Source organism: Chionomys nivalis, chromosome 5, assembly GCF_950005125.1.
Source record: "Chionomys nivalis chromosome 5, mChiNiv1.1, whole genome shotgun sequence".
In the NCBI taxonomy this organism is placed as follows: domain Eukaryota; kingdom Metazoa; phylum Chordata; class Mammalia; order Rodentia; family Cricetidae; genus Chionomys; species Chionomys nivalis.
The window spans coordinates 59,129,328-59,145,726 of NC_080090.1; the positions used below are offsets into that span (position 1 = coordinate 59,129,328).

The window sequence follows — 16,399 nt, forward strand, 5'->3', positions numbered from 1 at the left end:
CAAGCAGGGCATTTGCAGTATGTGCCACACTGTTTCATTCTGAGAAATGTGATAGTTCATTCAGAGGATGCAACTCAGTATCCCACTCACAAGAACCCTGTAACCATGCCTGGAGACATCAATGGAGACTGGTAAGCACCTGAGGATGAAGCATAAACAATGAAGGCAATCTTCTTCCAGGTTCCTTTTTCTCTGCCTAGGAGTTTGATTGGTTCCCAGGCATGGGATGGCCCGAGACTACAGTAGGACCACATCATCCAGCTGTCGGTTGTCCCAGCGATTACTCAGGTGGGTCAGAGTATGTTTTAAAAGGCGCTGATAAGAAAGATAGACTAGGTGTGCGTGGTTAGCTGCAAGCTCACCTTTGTAGTGACAATCTAGGTAGATTTCCAATGCTGGCAGTGAAGTACAGCAAGCTGGCCTCCACAGCACCTACAGGAGACAGCGTGGAGGCTCCTGGTGACAGTGACAGAATGTGCCGGTAAGTTCTGAGAAAAGAGAGAGCTAGAGTATGCAGCCCATGGGTCACAGCTTGCGGGAGGGTGGTGTGGTGGTTATGCCATCCCATTATGCTTGTAGATGGTTAACTTAGGGTTGGCGAGGGTATACCAGACAGGAGGAGGCTAGGAAGGGATTTTGTGGTTTTCCTGTGGAGCTTGCTTTCCTCGCACTTTGGGTACGGTGGGCATTAAATCTCTTTAGGACTGACATGGGGTAGCAGCATCTTGCAGACTCCAGCTTCACTGCTGTGACTTCTGCTATGGGCTAGAGAGACCTGGGAATCTAATCACGCCCCGTAAGCATCTATATGGGGAAGGAGACAGGAATGCCCACTCGCTGTTCCGCCATGTTCTCCTCTCCAATCACCTTCCAGTCCCCAGTTTTCACTTTCCCTTTCCTCAGGGACTCATTTCTTTTCCTTCTTATAACTCTTTTCCTTCTACCCACCCCATCTTCTACTCACCCTTTACTCAACCTCAGCCTGGAACCATAGTCTTTGGAGAGATAGAAGGGATCTCAGAGACCTTTGTTACAGGTCTGTGCCCTGAACTTTGGCACAGCTTATCTGGTAGTTGGAATGTCTGGGACAGTGACTGCTCAGGGCAGCTCATTCTCCGTGTGGCATTCCTTGGTGATTATGATAGTGGGACTAAGGGTCAGAAGCTGTATTTCTTCCAGCCCTCTAATAGCTCAGTCTAATGGAACTAACTGCCCTTGCAGTCGGGCTCCAGCTCTACCCATAGAGTCAGAACAGGACAGCCAGTGACCTCAGCCAAAGGCTGAGAAGTGATATTAGTAAGATCTTGTTGAGAATTTCCTATGAACCAGCCTCTAAGAGATGACAGATTCTAAACTTCACACCTTGAAACATTCCCCACAAAGAGGCTTGAGTTTAGAAAATAGAGACTTCCAGTTACTTGAAGTGGAATATGCTGGAGCAGGTGGTCCGGTGGGGGCGGAGCTTTCAGAGCCTTGTCCTACCTTCTGTCTAGTCTGGGTTTTTCTGACTGTATTGTAATGTGACCAACCGCTGCTATGCCATTTCCGCCAGGACAGACTGTATCTAACTGTAAGCCAAAGCCCAACAAAACCGAAAGCCTTCTTCCCTGAAGTGACGCCTGGTCGAGTGTTTGGTAACAGTAAGGAAAGTAAGCGACCTTTGGGGAACTTTGCTTTGGAAGGGCATCCTGTGAGGGTGTGAGAAGCTGCAGGTGAGAGGAGACAGGTGTTAGAAGATGAAGTTAATGGGTGTGATGAGGTCTGCTAGACAGACTTGAATTCACATCCAAGTTCAACTGTTTCATGAGTTCTTTAATGTCTCTGAAACGTTTGTAAAGTGGAGATAAAGAATACTTATCTAAGACAGCTCCTTGAAAGTCAAATAAAGTTGGTGTGTATTGTTCCTAGAACCCTGCCTGCTGTGTAGTAGACAATAAATACATCTTTCTTTCGACTCTTCCTCTCAATCTACCTCAAAAGAACATTGAGTTCATATTTGATCATGAAAACCACGAATGTCCACAAGTCGAGAGGGTGAGGAGAACCATAGGAACATGAGCTACCGTGAGTGTCTTGGAGTGCTGGAGCTATGGCCTCTGTCCTGTGCTTACATCCTCCACGATGCCTCGAGTATACTAGATGCTGAACACATGTGAGATGGGCCGAAACAGAGACCAACTGTTGTGTGTTTTCATTTGCAGACATCTCTGATTTAGTGGGAAGTACCAGGAAACAGACCATGTTTTCTTCCCGATTCTTTGTGGCTGTGAGACCTTGGAATCTTGAGGAATCCTCTAAAGTCTCTGAAGCTCAGTGTCCATCTTTGTGAAATAAAGGACAAGGTGAGAAGAGGGGGCCTCAGAACCCAATGGCTGTGGTCAATCTGACCTTGGACTTCTGACCTTCTGAACTGGGAGGAAATGTGTTTCTGTTATGCCCCCCAAGTCTCTGTTATGTCTAAAGCAGCAGTAGTGAGATCATTTTCAAATTGGGCTCTGGGGAGGCTTATAAAATAGTCACTACAAGAGGCTCTAATTTCCCTCTTCCTCCAATGTCCCTGAAACACAGAAAGTAAATCTATGACAAACAGATTAAGTGTGTACTTAACAGTGATTTCTCATGAGATTTCCCTAAGGTTGGGACGCTCTCAAAGCACCCAGCTGCATACACTACCCAGTGTCTGCAAAGCACTGAGAGGAAACAGTGGGTGACAAAAGCAACGACCTTGACATTTAAGTCAGCCTTCGGTGAGTCTGCTTTCCCACAAACCCACCGTGACATGTGTTTTTGTCATGAAGAAGTTCAGACATCAAAAAGAGTCCCATAAAAGATCCCTCGAGATAGTTAAGTGTGGTGGTGCAGTTATGCCGTCCAGGCACTTAGGGTGTGGATATAGGAAGACTGGAGTTCAGAGTTATTGTTGGCTACATATGTAGTGAGTTTGAAGCCAGCCTGGACTACATGAGGCACTGTCTCAAAAATAGATGCCCATAAGACCCCCACATTTCCATTTTTAATAGATATTTGTGAGGTGCTCCACCCCCATCTCATTTCCTTACCACCCTATAGGCACCAGACTCTTCGTCCTTAGCCACTTGAATATTTTTATGGTCGTTCTCACATTAGATCCTCTCTGGGCTATAATTTCAGCTAACATGTCAACTTGTGACTACAGAGCCTAGATACTTCAAGGCCTTGGAAGTAAAGAAGTTCAAATAAGTGTAGAGTTCAAATTTTACCTAAGATCAACGGGACGTCACTGATGTGCTATTTGAAATGGCACAGGGACAAGATCACATTCAAATTTTCAGAAGTGGTAACCTCAAGAATCGTATGACTCACCTTCAGGGAAGAAAGGGAGATGCAGGGTCATCAGGCTCCAAGAGTAAAGTCACCTGCTGACTGATGCCTAACACCTACAGTGCCCTTGGCTCCTGGAACAAAGTATTCCTGGCTGAGCTGGCAGAAGAATCTCAGTTCTTATCAAGGGATCCTGTTCCTGACCCAGGACTCTCTTGCCTGCATCCATCAGCCAGGATCTACTTATGAATTCACTGATTATGAATGTGAATATGGTTATAAATTATGAATAAGGAGACACAAAGCAGGACATATCATTTGTTAATGTTCAGTGCCATCTCCATCCTTCTACCCCCCCATGCCCCGCCTCCAGGAATTTAAGCCTAGAGATTATAATGATCATTCTTATTCTCCATTACAGGTAGGAGCCCCTAATTAGAATTCACTGACAAGTGACAACTGAGTGAGGGGGAGGATGGGAAGGAGAAGCACGTGCTCTTCACGGTAGCTCCTGAAGGACCAGTGAATATAACAGAGGCCAGAGGGTGCTTCCTGTGGTCTTTGGTGGCTGCCTAACACCCACCAATCTCAGTGCTGTTAGGAACTGGAATTTTTGGTTGTAACAAGACCTCTGTCCCTTAAAGGTTTTAAAAATTGATCTTAATAACTTTAAAAAACAGCCTTTCACTATATTAAATCTTTCATTGTTACTCTTCCTTAGAGTAACTTCCATTTCCTTGACTGATATCCACGGGCTGCAGAAGGAAAGCAAATAGTTCTCAGATCACAATACAGTTGCATGTGGTATAAAGGCTGAAGCATAGGGTCCACTTATTGCTACTGTCATCACAGACTGTTGACAGCCCCCTTCGGTCTGGTGTAATAAGAAACAAATTACCCTTGATAACTTTTCCTTTCACATTAGAAAAAGACCTATCAAACTCCTTCCTCTTGAAGACTAAACCTATCAAATTTAAGGTACAGGCAAGGGCTAGACATTTACCTATTAAGTTGAATAAACAGTACTCTTTCTCTGGTAAATTTTCTTTAACCAATTGGACCATGAATGAGGGGAATAAAGAGGGTTCCACACGTCAAACAGTAACAGAAAGATTGCATATCACTGAGAAATGATACACTTGGCATGAATAAATCCTGTTATCATCACCAGGATTATCTTGTTTCTCTGGCTCATCTACAAAGAAAATATGCTAATGTCTGTAGGATCACCACACATACTTTCAATGTTGGTAATGATACTAAGTACAGCACTTCTCTTGGGTTATTTCAATTACAATTACTAGTCTGCAGGATATTTTTAAAAATAGGACAGTTTCTCTGCCAACATGTGGAAGATTAATACACAAGTAGTTGTGTATTTAAAAAAAAAGAGCAAAGGGTAAGGAGAGTTTTGCCTAACTAGGTGTCAATAAATTAAAGATGTTTGCGAAATTGGTAGGCATGGTGGTGAACCTCTGTAATTCCATAATTCAAGGAAAGGTGATGGGGGTTGTTAGTAGGAGGCCAGGCTGGGTGCGTACTGAGTTAGAAATCAGCTTGTCTCTATAAAGTAAAAAAACAAAGCAAACAAAACAAAAAACAAAAATATATCTACAATGCCGTGACTTACCAGGATAGTAGGACAGGCCAAACAAAACTAAGAGCTGTTAAGATGAATCAGTCATCAGTGAGAACTATGATTCAGCAGAAGAGATGCTTTGAGTTGAAGGAACTGGTTCACACACAGTACAAGGTTTGTATTTTTAAACTTGCATTATTTTTAATTATGTGTATGCATGTATTATGTCTCATGTGTGGGTGTGTGCACATGAGTGCAGGTACCTGTGGAGGCCAGAAGGGGGTGCTGGATTCTGTGCTGGATCCTGCAAGTAGTTGTAGGGTACCTGACATACGCGCTGGGAAGTGCTCTTAACTGCAGAATCATCTTTCCAGCCCCTGCTTTGAATTTTAAACATCTCCTCAGGGCTCATGTACTGGAGGTTTGATCTCCAATGCAATGGGGCCTCTAGGGGCTGAGTAATGTGATCGTTACAATTCTGATCTCATGAATTGAATAACTGTGGGGAGGAAAATTGTAATAAATGCAAGTCCTGTGCTGGCTGACCACCATGAAGCGATCAGCTTTGCTTTACAATAAGCTCCCTGCCATGGTGCTTCCCATGCCTCCCATGCACTGACATGACTCCCATTGACAAAAATGAACCCTCTGAAGTCACGAGCAGCCACGACCCAGCTGCAGCCTGGGTTCAGGTCCTGAGATGGGGAAGGGGTGTTGGCATGAAGAAATGAAGTGTCTGACCACCAGATGAATTTCACACAAGTGGCTGGCCCCCAAAATAGCTCCAGCCATCTTTATGTATACATAAAAAATAAGCATGTTTTTTTCTCATACTAACAAACTAGTTTTTTCCATCCTCCAACGTGAAGCTCCAGCAAAACCAAATAAATTTTCTCCCAACTTTTACATCAAAACATCTTTAAACCAAAAACAATACCTAATGTTAGCCCAAATATCCAGCCAGGTACATCCCGTCTTTACAAAAACTATAAAGTGATTGATATAGGTATGCGTTTTCAAGACCAACAATTTCATTCAAAACATATTTACAGAATAGGGGTAATCTGCTTCTGATCCTGTCAGCACTGAATTAGAGCAGCTCCAGGGGCACCCCAAACCTGAGAAGCATCACCTCCCAAAGAATTTTAGGGGAAGATGTTTGAGGAAAAAAAAAAGGGTTTTCCAGGAATGATCACATCTGTCCAAAGCATTATTGACAAAAACGATGCTAAAACCGCCAAGAGATCATCAATCATAAGACAGAAGAGAGCGTGCAGGCTGTGTGGTCCCAGCAGTATTCTGCACTGTCCCCAAAGTCCACTGATCCTTGCTGAGTGAGACTGTCCCCGTGGGCTTTTTCCTCATCTGGAGACCCATTAGATAAGCACTCATATACTGTCTGAACCCAGGTTGCACAACTCTCAACCATGAGCGAAATCAATCTTTCTGTCTTCTAAATAGATTTCTCTCAGTTCTTTTTGTCATGCACACAGACAAAACTATGGAGAATCCTCCTGACTCATAAGCAAAAGTGAGGTTGGGGTGTATTAAGACCCAAGTGTGCATCTGCATTGGTATGGGAGAAGACATTGGCAGTGTCTGAAAGCAGCCATGGTTTGACATCTAAAATATATATGAAGTATAAGAAGATCCTGCAAATCAGTAGGGAGGATACAAACAACTTTTAAGAGGCAAACAGAATATACATATAAGGAAAATAGATCGCCCAACAAATGCATAACTGATGTTCAAATTCATAAGAAAGCAGAGAGGAGGCAATTAGTAGACGGTGAGATTCCTTCATAGGCACAATGCTTAGCAAAAATCAGAAAGGTGGATACTGCAAAGCAGAGGCTGGGATGGTCCTTTTGTAACTGCTAGTGATGTCAAGGGACTGAGCTGCTAAGTGGGCGTCTTGGAAGTACTTAGAGAAGTACTAGGCTCATGCTCATAAATAAACTCAAACTTGGGGGGTACTGTGGTCTTTGCTCACATTTGCAATCTTCCTGTCTACTTGACAGAGGGCTTGTCTAGGGTAGTTACGGTAATCAGCAGGTTCTCTGCATCCCCCTCTGCTGAGTCATCTCCAGAGCTCTGGCCTGCAGTCTACTGAGTCAACTCTCCTGCTCATTCCCAGGTATCATAGGAGACGGAGAGAACTCAGCTTGAGGTTCCAGCACCCACATGGGGTTCATCAGCCTGGTGGCTTTTCATTAGTTTCTCCTTCGGCAGCTGCGGTGCTAAGATCTACTTTGAATAACAATTTCTTTTCTTTAGTAATATATTGGTACCAATACAATGGGTCCCCATGACTGTTCTATAGGGATGTTTCTTCTTTCTTTATCTTGTCAGGGTGTAATGCTGGATAGCCCTACCAAACTCCAAAGCAGTTTCCAGAAGTTTCTCTCTTGTCTCTTTCAGCGAGGTACTCCTCTCCCTGAGATTGGAGGGTGGTAGGGTAGGCATGGGCTTCTGATTCCTCTATCAAAAAAATGAATCAAAAGAAGGGCAAAGAGAGACATGGAAGGACAGAGTGATTATTGAAGAATGTTAGGAGTCTGAGGTAGGAAAGCAAAGAGAGACCAACCAGGGCCAAGAGTCATGGGAATAATGATTGAGAGGAAGTTAAGAGCTGTCTCAGGTGAAAAAAAAGAGAGAAAAAAAGGAAGAAAGAAAAAACACACCTGGATAATCAGAAGTGTGAATTGCCAGCAGACCTCATGAGGAAGAGGTTGGATTCACAGCTGGGGTGAGCAGAGCGCTAGCAACAGGAAAATGATACTTATCAGTAGGGTTAGCAGGTGAGAGATGGAAGGATGATTATCTCAGAAATCCCAAAACATGAGATAAAAATTAAGAATATCTAAAAAGTAGAGCTTCCTCCAAAAGGCAGAATATAGAACTTTATTGGGATTTATATGGCTTATATGGGAAAATGAAGGGAACTGGGGCTGAGTTCTTAGAGGTTATTAGACATAAATGCTGTGTGTGTGTCTCTATGTGTGTGTGTGGCCAGAGAGTGAAGTCAATCCAGGCAGAGTGGGCATTTTTAGAAAGACATAAGACATATATTTGATTTTGCTGTAGATGTTGAGTAAAGTTTTAGTATGTTCTATGTGTTGCCATAAAAACTATTTGTGGCTTATCCCAAACTCGTCTGAGTTGGGCCCCTCAAGTTTCATCTGGTAACCATCGCAGGGACTGCAACAACAAATGTTTACAGAGACGTGGAAGGCTACTTCTCAGGGAAGTGGGATAGGAGGCACAGTGGGGCCAGGGTAGCCTGGAACACCTGCGACGCATTCCTGGTGGAAGTTGATTGACGTTCAGAGATGGCCAGGGATGTCTAATGTTTTACTATTTTCAATGAGAACAGAAGTGTGTATTCTTAATGTGTGAGATCCCAGTTTTGAGAGTGGGCAGTAATGGAAGAAAACACTGTTGATAGTAAAGCAGTCCTGTGGTACCACAAGACATATAGGCCCCTAGTTTGCAACCTCTGATCTAATCTGTGGGGTGGGTGGGGCAGGTTTTACCTTCTCAACTAGGAATGATGGCGAGCTTCAAGGCTATGGTAAGTAGTAGTCAGTTGAGGGAAGGGACAGCAACAGGGGATAAAATTCCCCATGCAAAAGCTAAGAAGTGGAGATAGCTTCTCTGGTCAAACTCCACAGTCTTCTCCCAGAGCATCAGCACCAAAACGCCATACAGGACATTTCCTTGCAGCTGGGGAACAACTAATGTCCTCAAGGTGAATCTGGTGCTGGCTGAAAGGGACCTCAGGCACGCCCTTCTCAGCACAAAAACGCCAATTGGAATTTCGAAGACTTTCGTCAGAAATTTGTGGGCGGAAACTTCCTGGGGTTGCTGAGAGCCTTTTGAGGCTTCTCAGCCTCGGATGCAAAGTGAGTGGGTGTCTCACAAAGTAAAGAGAGAAAGAGGTGTTTCCCTTGACAGTGGAAACTTTATAAAGAGAACTCACCCGACTTCTCTGGAACAGTCAGCGTCAGGAGCCTTGTTCTCCACACTTCAAGAGTCTCCGCAAGATTGAGAGAAGAAAATCCTTTCCCGGGGCTGGGTGCCATGCAACAGCCCTTGGATTATCCATGTCCCCAAATTTATTGGGTGGACAACAGTGCCACCTCTGCTTGGGCTCCTCCAGGGTCAGTTTTTCCCTGTCCATCTTCTGTGCCTGAAAAGCCGGACGAAAGAAGACTACCACCACCTCCACCACCGCTACCACCTCCATCACAACCACCACCACCACCACCACCACTGCCTCCACCGCCCCCTCTAAAGAAGATGAAGGACCACAACATAGACCTTTGGCTACCGGTGGTGTTTCTGATGGTGCTGGTGGCTTTGGTTGGATTGGGGTTAGGAATGTATCAGCTCTTCCATCTGCAGAAGGAGCTGGCAGAACTCCGTGAGGTAAGCCTGGAACGGGCATTAATAAGGTCCCCAAGTCCCTGGGTGCAGCACGACTTTGCTGTATGTGGGCCATTGCGTTGCTTGCAATGATTTGGATGTATGTTTGCTTGTTTGTTTGTTTTAATGGTAAAGATCATTTAATCCCCTCCTTTTAGGAAAGGGTTGTTATTTTATTTCTATTCCATAGTTGGAGAAACAGGCTCATTCTCCAAAGATATGTGGGTCGCGACCCCTCAGGATGGTTGAATGACTTTTGCATGGATTGCACATCAGATATCCTGGATATCAGATATTTACACTGTGGTTCATAACCGTAGCAAAATTACAGTTCTGAAGTAACAATTAAAATAATTTTGTGTTTGGGGATCACCACAACATGAGGAACTATATTAAAGGTTTGAACCATTAGGAAGGTTGAGAACCACTGGTCAAAGGGAATAGTTTCCATCTTTTAGAGAATCTGAGGCAAATAGTTAATTCTTTCTCAGTTGTTAAGAGGATGTTGAGCTTTTTACAGCTTCACATTTAGCGATTCAAGGGTAAAAAAAAATTAATTTTGAATTTTTCTTCAAAGTGTAGACTAAATCTGTTTGGAAAGACTTGGAAGTCTTAGTACTGCTCCGAACACCATTGTGTGGCCCAAGTCTAAGTCAAGCCAAGATCCGAAGTATCTGAATTCTCTTTCTAGGGACTGGTGAGATTTTTTCTGCCTGCTTGGCTTAAATAACTCCATTATTTATTGTATGAATCTTTCTCTTTCACCAGTTCACCAACCAAAGCCTTAAAGTATCAACTTTCGAAAAGCAAACACGTAAGTACTTTTATGTGTGTCTTTCGGGTTCCCCGAAGTGGTCCTCAAAACTGAACAAAGTTGGGAGGATGCCTAGGAGTCTGCTCCAGTCTTGGGATTGTGATTCCTAGGCAAAAAATCCTGGGGACCTTAGACTCTGCGATCAGCCTGGTTCTGTGAAACACAGGAAATGTTGGATGCTGTTTATTGTTCAATAGTCATGTATCTCAATGAACACCACACATAACTCAAAGGAACTTGGACTTGGCTTTGGAAAGAGACCTTTTCCCCTGGCTCCTTCTTTGGGCATATTGGTCCCATCTCTCTTGGTGGTAGCTGTGATTCCTCAGGACAGTAGAGAAGTAGAGACAGACACAAATGTTTCTGAGGATGTCCTTTCCTCTTTTCAAACTAAAAGTAATTACTCATGAATCAAGCTGTATGTTTTAATTATTTTCTATGACGCAACAATTTTAATAAGTAAACTCATTCATTTCATTAGTGTGCTTCTTCTGAAATCATAAGAAGCTTGGGGAAGACATTAGACGTTGTTCACAGGACTGTACACTTTCCCACAAAGGACTTAAGATGTTTTGATGAGTTTGAGGATAAAGCACCACCACCCCCACCACCACCCACAGATGTATTAGATCCAGGCTAAGGGGAAAATGACAGGTTTGAACATAAAATCTCAGAGCATGGTTCCAGAGTTCAGAATTTGCATTGTTTGTCTTGAAGTCAAGTTAATGAAGCTTTAAATTTGAATTAGAAAGGAGCTTATAGAGAAAGTGGTCTATTTTCTGTTTTCAAAGAGATACAAAATATTAGATCAGTTAGGTGCAATGCCCAAGCCTGTTGGTATAAAACTGGCTCTAGGAGAACAGTCTCCTCCATGCCTCATTATCCATAGGGCTTTCTGAGTCATAGAGAAACTCCTACCTCTCAATAATGGCCCCGAAATGATTAAAAAAAAATAAGCAGTTGCCTTTGCAAAGGCAATAGAGCAGCTTTATCCTAATAACTTTGAAGAAAGCTGAACGGCAGCAGACAACGGTGGCCATGCATTAAGGAGAGCTGGCTCCGTATTCAGAAAGTGATCATTCAGCTCCTGCCTGAGAACACATGCTCTTGCAGGGGCCACCCTGGTGTGCTCTGGCTTTTAGCTCCACATTCAAGTCTCTAAGTACCAGAAAGCCCAGATTACGCAGGCACAGTGGAAATAACTTGTTAGAAAAATGAAACCTCTCAGGATTTCTAAAGTGAAATCACTTTGAAAATTAGTGGAATGTGGCTTGTGTACTGGTATTAATCATTCCCCGTCACCCACTCCATGGAGTCATTTTAGTGAACAAAGGTCAAATGGACAGATGAGTCAGGTCTACCTACCCTAGTAGTTATTTTCTTTATATCATTGTAGATGGCCAGAAAGTGATAAACTGTCACAAGGAAGTCAGAATAGTAACTTTACTTAAAGAAAGGGATATTTATTTCTTCCATCAAATTCACAAAAACAAGAAAACAAAGATTTTCAAATAAACGAGAGAACAAAAGGCCATATCTGGTACAATTTTCATCCAGCATGCACGGGAATTGCTCTAAGTATCCTGAAGAACACTAGGAAAGTTCATTCCAAGGGTTTGAATTGTTGGTTTGCTTTGCAATCTTAAAAGATTTTCTTTGGAAAATAGTTGGAGGTATAGATAAAATCCTTCCTTCCTTCCTTCCTTCCTTCCTTCCTTCCTTCCTTCCTCCCTCCCTCCCTCCCTCCCTCCCTCCCTCCCTCCCTCCCTCTCTCTCTCTCTCTCTTTCTTTCTTTCTTTCTTTCTTTCTTTCTTTCTCATCTTGAAGGTATGCACCACTACCACTTGGCTTTTTCTTTTTTATAAGATTTATTAATTTTGTTCTATGTGCATTGGTGTTTTGCAAGCATGTTTGTATGAGGGTGCCAGGTCCCCTGGAACTGGAGTTGAAGACAGTTGTGAGCTGCCATGTGGTTGCTGGGAATGGAACTCAGGACTTCTGGAGGAGCAGTCAGTGCTCTTAACCTCTGAGTCATTTCTCCAGCCCTATTTATCAGTTTCTTATAAAACAACAGTTTGAAAGAAACCTAGCTCTCAGAATGGGGAGATGTGTTGAATACATCGTGGCACATTAATAGGAAACCATCCTGAATGGCACTAAAACATCTAGTAGGACCAGTTAGTAGGACTTTTAATGCCATGAATATTGTGCACTTTGTATTGTTAGGTAAACAGACAAGTTATCAAAGGCAGTTTTTAGTTCAGTACTCACTATGAAGTACATATGCATGTTTTTAACTTCGAAGAATCACAAACAGTATAGGAAGTGATTTTTCTAGGAGATACTATAGCTATTATAGATTTTTCTTCCATTTAAAATGCTTTTCAGACATTTATTTATTTTATTGTATGTTTGCATACACGTGTGCATATGTATGTGCCACAGCTTGTTTGTGGAGGTCAGAGGACAACGTATAGGGTTGGTTCTCTCCTTTCACCTGTGGGTTCCAGGGATCAAACTCAGTTCTCAGGCTTGGAAGCAAGTGCCTCAGCTATCTAGCCAGCACTATTTATTTTTATGCTGCTACCTTCCCCATGGTTATGTAATTGATATTTTATTTATATACAAGGATTTTAGAAAACCGCCTATGACTGAGGCTGAGTCTTAGTTGGTGTTTGAGATTGAGAGAAAGATGGATGTCTGTTCTCATGGATCTTATAGTGCAGTGGAGAAGATGAACAAAAACGAGTCAACAATACAATTTCCAACAGAATTAAGGGTGATCCAAAGGAGAGTGGTCTGGACCTTTATAAGGTTGCATGTATGGGTCATGAAGCAGAGAGAACATTCCACACTGCACATGCAAAGAGCCTGGGGCAGGAAAGAGTCTTTTTTTGTATTTCTAGACATTTCTAGTGCCTATCCAGCAGATAATTATAGGAGTGTATTTTATGAGAGTAGCATTATACTTGTCTCTGTGAGAAATATAAAGATAAGCAACATGTGGTTCTCTGCTCCATTTCCTGTTAGTGCATGGCAGAATGCCAGGTCATCTGTTCAGGTGGTTTGTGGTATATATGAGGTCCAGTCTTGCCTATCCTAGTCACTCACACTTCCTTCAAGATCTGTTCTTCTAGGTGCCAGAGAGGTCATGATTGTTTACATAATGTTTTCAGTAGACTGGAATATTTTCATACCATATATATATATATATTTTTTTTTTTTTTTTGATTTTCGAGACAGGGTTCTCTGTAGCTTTTGGTTCCTGTCCTGGAACTAGCTCTGTAGACCAGGCTGGTCTTGAACTCACAGAGATCTGCCTGCCTCTGCCTCCCGAGTGCTGGGATTAAAGGCGCGCGCCACCACTGCCTGGCCCCATGTATATTTTATAGTCTAGTCCCAAATCTGAGGTGGACAAGTACCTTTCTATAAATATTTTTTGAATGTATTCATTAGCTGAAATATTTGAACTTAGAGAAACAATGTTTATTTGAAAAGATATGTCAGTTTTCATGGCTCTGATTTTATTTACTGATCCTATGCTAAACAAGGCTAAAGGCTCTTGTGACTTTACTATATAGTAAAATAACGTTAGAGAAAGACTTGGTAGCCAGGATCCCAAAGTCCAGCAGTGTTAATACTAGTTTAGACTGTAAATGGTTTATTCCAGAGAACTGCTATTTTCCTGGACAATAAGGAAATAAAGACATTTTGATAGTTGCCCCAGCAAAGAGGAGGCACACTACAAGAGAGGCAGACAAAGGGATCTTAGGCTTCAAAAGTTGAGAGGTCATATTTGACAAATGGTGTGGAAGGGTTTCCCAGAGTAAGGTGGTCATTAGAGAACTTATGGGAACTTAGCACAGAGATCTCGTCTGAAGGGTGTTCCAGACAGAATGAGCAAAAGCCCAGAGGAAGGGAAGAAGGGGGCATAATCAGGTCATAGGATTCATGCTGTGTGTGAGTATCTGATGGGATGGAGTAGGGAGAGTAAGCTGATGCCATGAACAGAGAACATCAGGCTACAGAGACAAGATGGAATAAAATTGTGGACAGCCTCTTGGTCCATAAGGAGGTCTTAATATAATCAATTTGGGAATAGACTGTAGAATAGCAGCCAAGAGATGAATGAGTCCTCTTTTCTAGACTCCATCAGTCAGCAGATCGGGGTGTACAGAACCCTGGATTCACAGTAAGCCTGAGGTGTCCCTTGCATTCACGGTTATAGTCAATCAGCTTCTAGTATCTTTTGCCAATTATAATTAGGACAATAATCTTAATCTAAGAGGTCAAGGCAAGTCCTAAATGAAGTAAATGAAATGGATGCTTTGTGCAGCAAAGTTTGAATTCACTATGTTTTATCATAATATAAGTTATGTATATATATAAGTCTTTCCCTATCTTGTCTTTTTAAACTATTTTTGAATTACAGACTCCCATAAGTCCTACAGTTTAGATTTTCTTAATAATGAGTATTTCTTCCTATGCTCTGAACATCTTATATTTAAATGGGATTTTATAGTTTCAGCCAAGATGGTAATTGGCATCTATCAAAATAATTTTCATATACCTTTTATCTCTCTGTCATGCAGAACACCAGAGTCTACCCTCTGAAAAACAAGAGCCGAGGTGTGTGGCCCACTTAACAGGTTTGTGTCTGGAAGGACTGGGTGGGGACAGAAAGTCTTCGGGAAAATGTCAGCTGCCATTCTGTACATTCTGACCTTTTGTTAAGGAGGGGTCCGCAGTTTTGCCTTGGAAGTTTAGCTTGTCAAATCTGTGAGACTCTCTGGCTGAAAGTTCCTCTCTGGTTTATTACAGGCAACCCCAGCTCAAGGTCCGTCCTTCTGGAGTGGGAAGACACATACGGAATTGCTCTGATCTCCGGAGTGAAGTATAAGAATGGTGGCCTTGTGATCAATGACTCTGGGTTGTACTTTGTTTATTCCAAAGTATACTTCCGGGGTCAGTCTTGCAACAACCAGGCCCTAAACCACAAGGTCTACATGAGAAACTCTAAGTATCCTGGGGATCTGGTGCTAATGGAGGAGAAGAAGTTGAACTATTGCACTACTGGCAAGATGTGGGCCCACAGCAGCTATCTGGGGGCAGTATTCAATCTTACCAGTGCTGACCATTTATATGTCAACATATCTCAACTCTCTCTTATTAATTTTGAGGAATCTAAGACCTTTTTTGGCTTATATAAGCTTTAAAAGAAAAAGCACTTTAGAATTATCTATTATTCCTTGTCATAGGTACTAGGAATATTGTCTTGAATGAGAGTCTTCTTAAGACCAATTGAGATTAACTGAAACTAACTGAGCCACAAAGATGTCGTGATCACAAGGTTCAACAGGTCAGCTATCCTTCATTTCCCAGAGGTCCATGGAGTGGTCCCTACCACTCCCATCATGAGCCAGATGGAAGGAGAACTGTGACCAAGGAACATAGAACTTTGGGCTGCCACGTGCTGATACAGAGGCACGGAGAAGGAACTGTCTGATGCTAAATGGCCAAGAAAATTTTAGCCATTGAACAGGACACTTTTATACTCACCTTTCAGGGTGGGTCTGCTTACTACCTCAGAAAAGGCCATCTTTTAGACACATAGTTGTGATCTGAAAATACAAGGGATGGGAAAGGGGACCGGGTTTGAATGATAAGCTACAGACTGAAAGAGGCCAATGTCCCATTGGCAGCATCTTTCCTTTTAACTGGTGTTTTTCTGAGCCAACCTTTGATGGCAACAGAGAAATAAGAGGAATGTTTGAGGCACAATTCATTCTTTACACAGCATGTGTACCTCCAGTGCAATGGTGTCTGTGTGTGTTTGTATGTACGAGAGAGCAGACAGACTCATATAAATAGAATGTGTACATTACAAAGTACATATTAGAAGCATATGTGTCACATTTGATGGTAGATATCTAAATGTTTCTTGGCAATAAACTCTAATAGTCTTCAAAAATCTTTTATTATCAGCTGCTGATGCTGTTTTCCTTGAATATAACGAGTATTTATATATTTTGCGCATCTTAGTGAAGGAAAGACAAATAAAAATTGCATTGTAGATCATAAAAAATATAGTGTTTGGAAACCAGTGAGATGTGCTTGTTGTTTCTCTTCTCCATGGTTTCTTCATCCACAATGACTTTGGAGCATTCTGAGAAGAAGTTGTAAAGGTGAGTGGAGCTGTGTGACAAATTCTCCCCTCGTTGTCAGTTTGTTTGTTTCTTCCCCTTCTCTCTAGTTACTTTCCTCTGGACCTCACATTA

The 16,399-nt window shown here is 42.4% G+C and overlaps 1 protein-coding gene across 1 annotated transcript; it reads left to right on the top strand.

Moving 5' to 3' along the window:
• Positions 1-8,962: 8,962 nt before the first annotated feature.
• Faslg (Fas ligand) lies at positions 8,963-15,337 on the top strand. Its single transcript, XM_057770775.1, has 4 exons — positions 8,963-9,310; positions 10,076-10,121; positions 14,714-14,770; positions 14,943-15,337. Exons 1-4 carry the CDS (start codon positions 8,963-8,965, stop codon positions 15,335-15,337), a joined length of 846 nt encoding a protein of 281 aa, XP_057626758.1.
• The last annotated feature ends 1,062 nt before the right edge of the window (positions 15,338-16,399 follow it).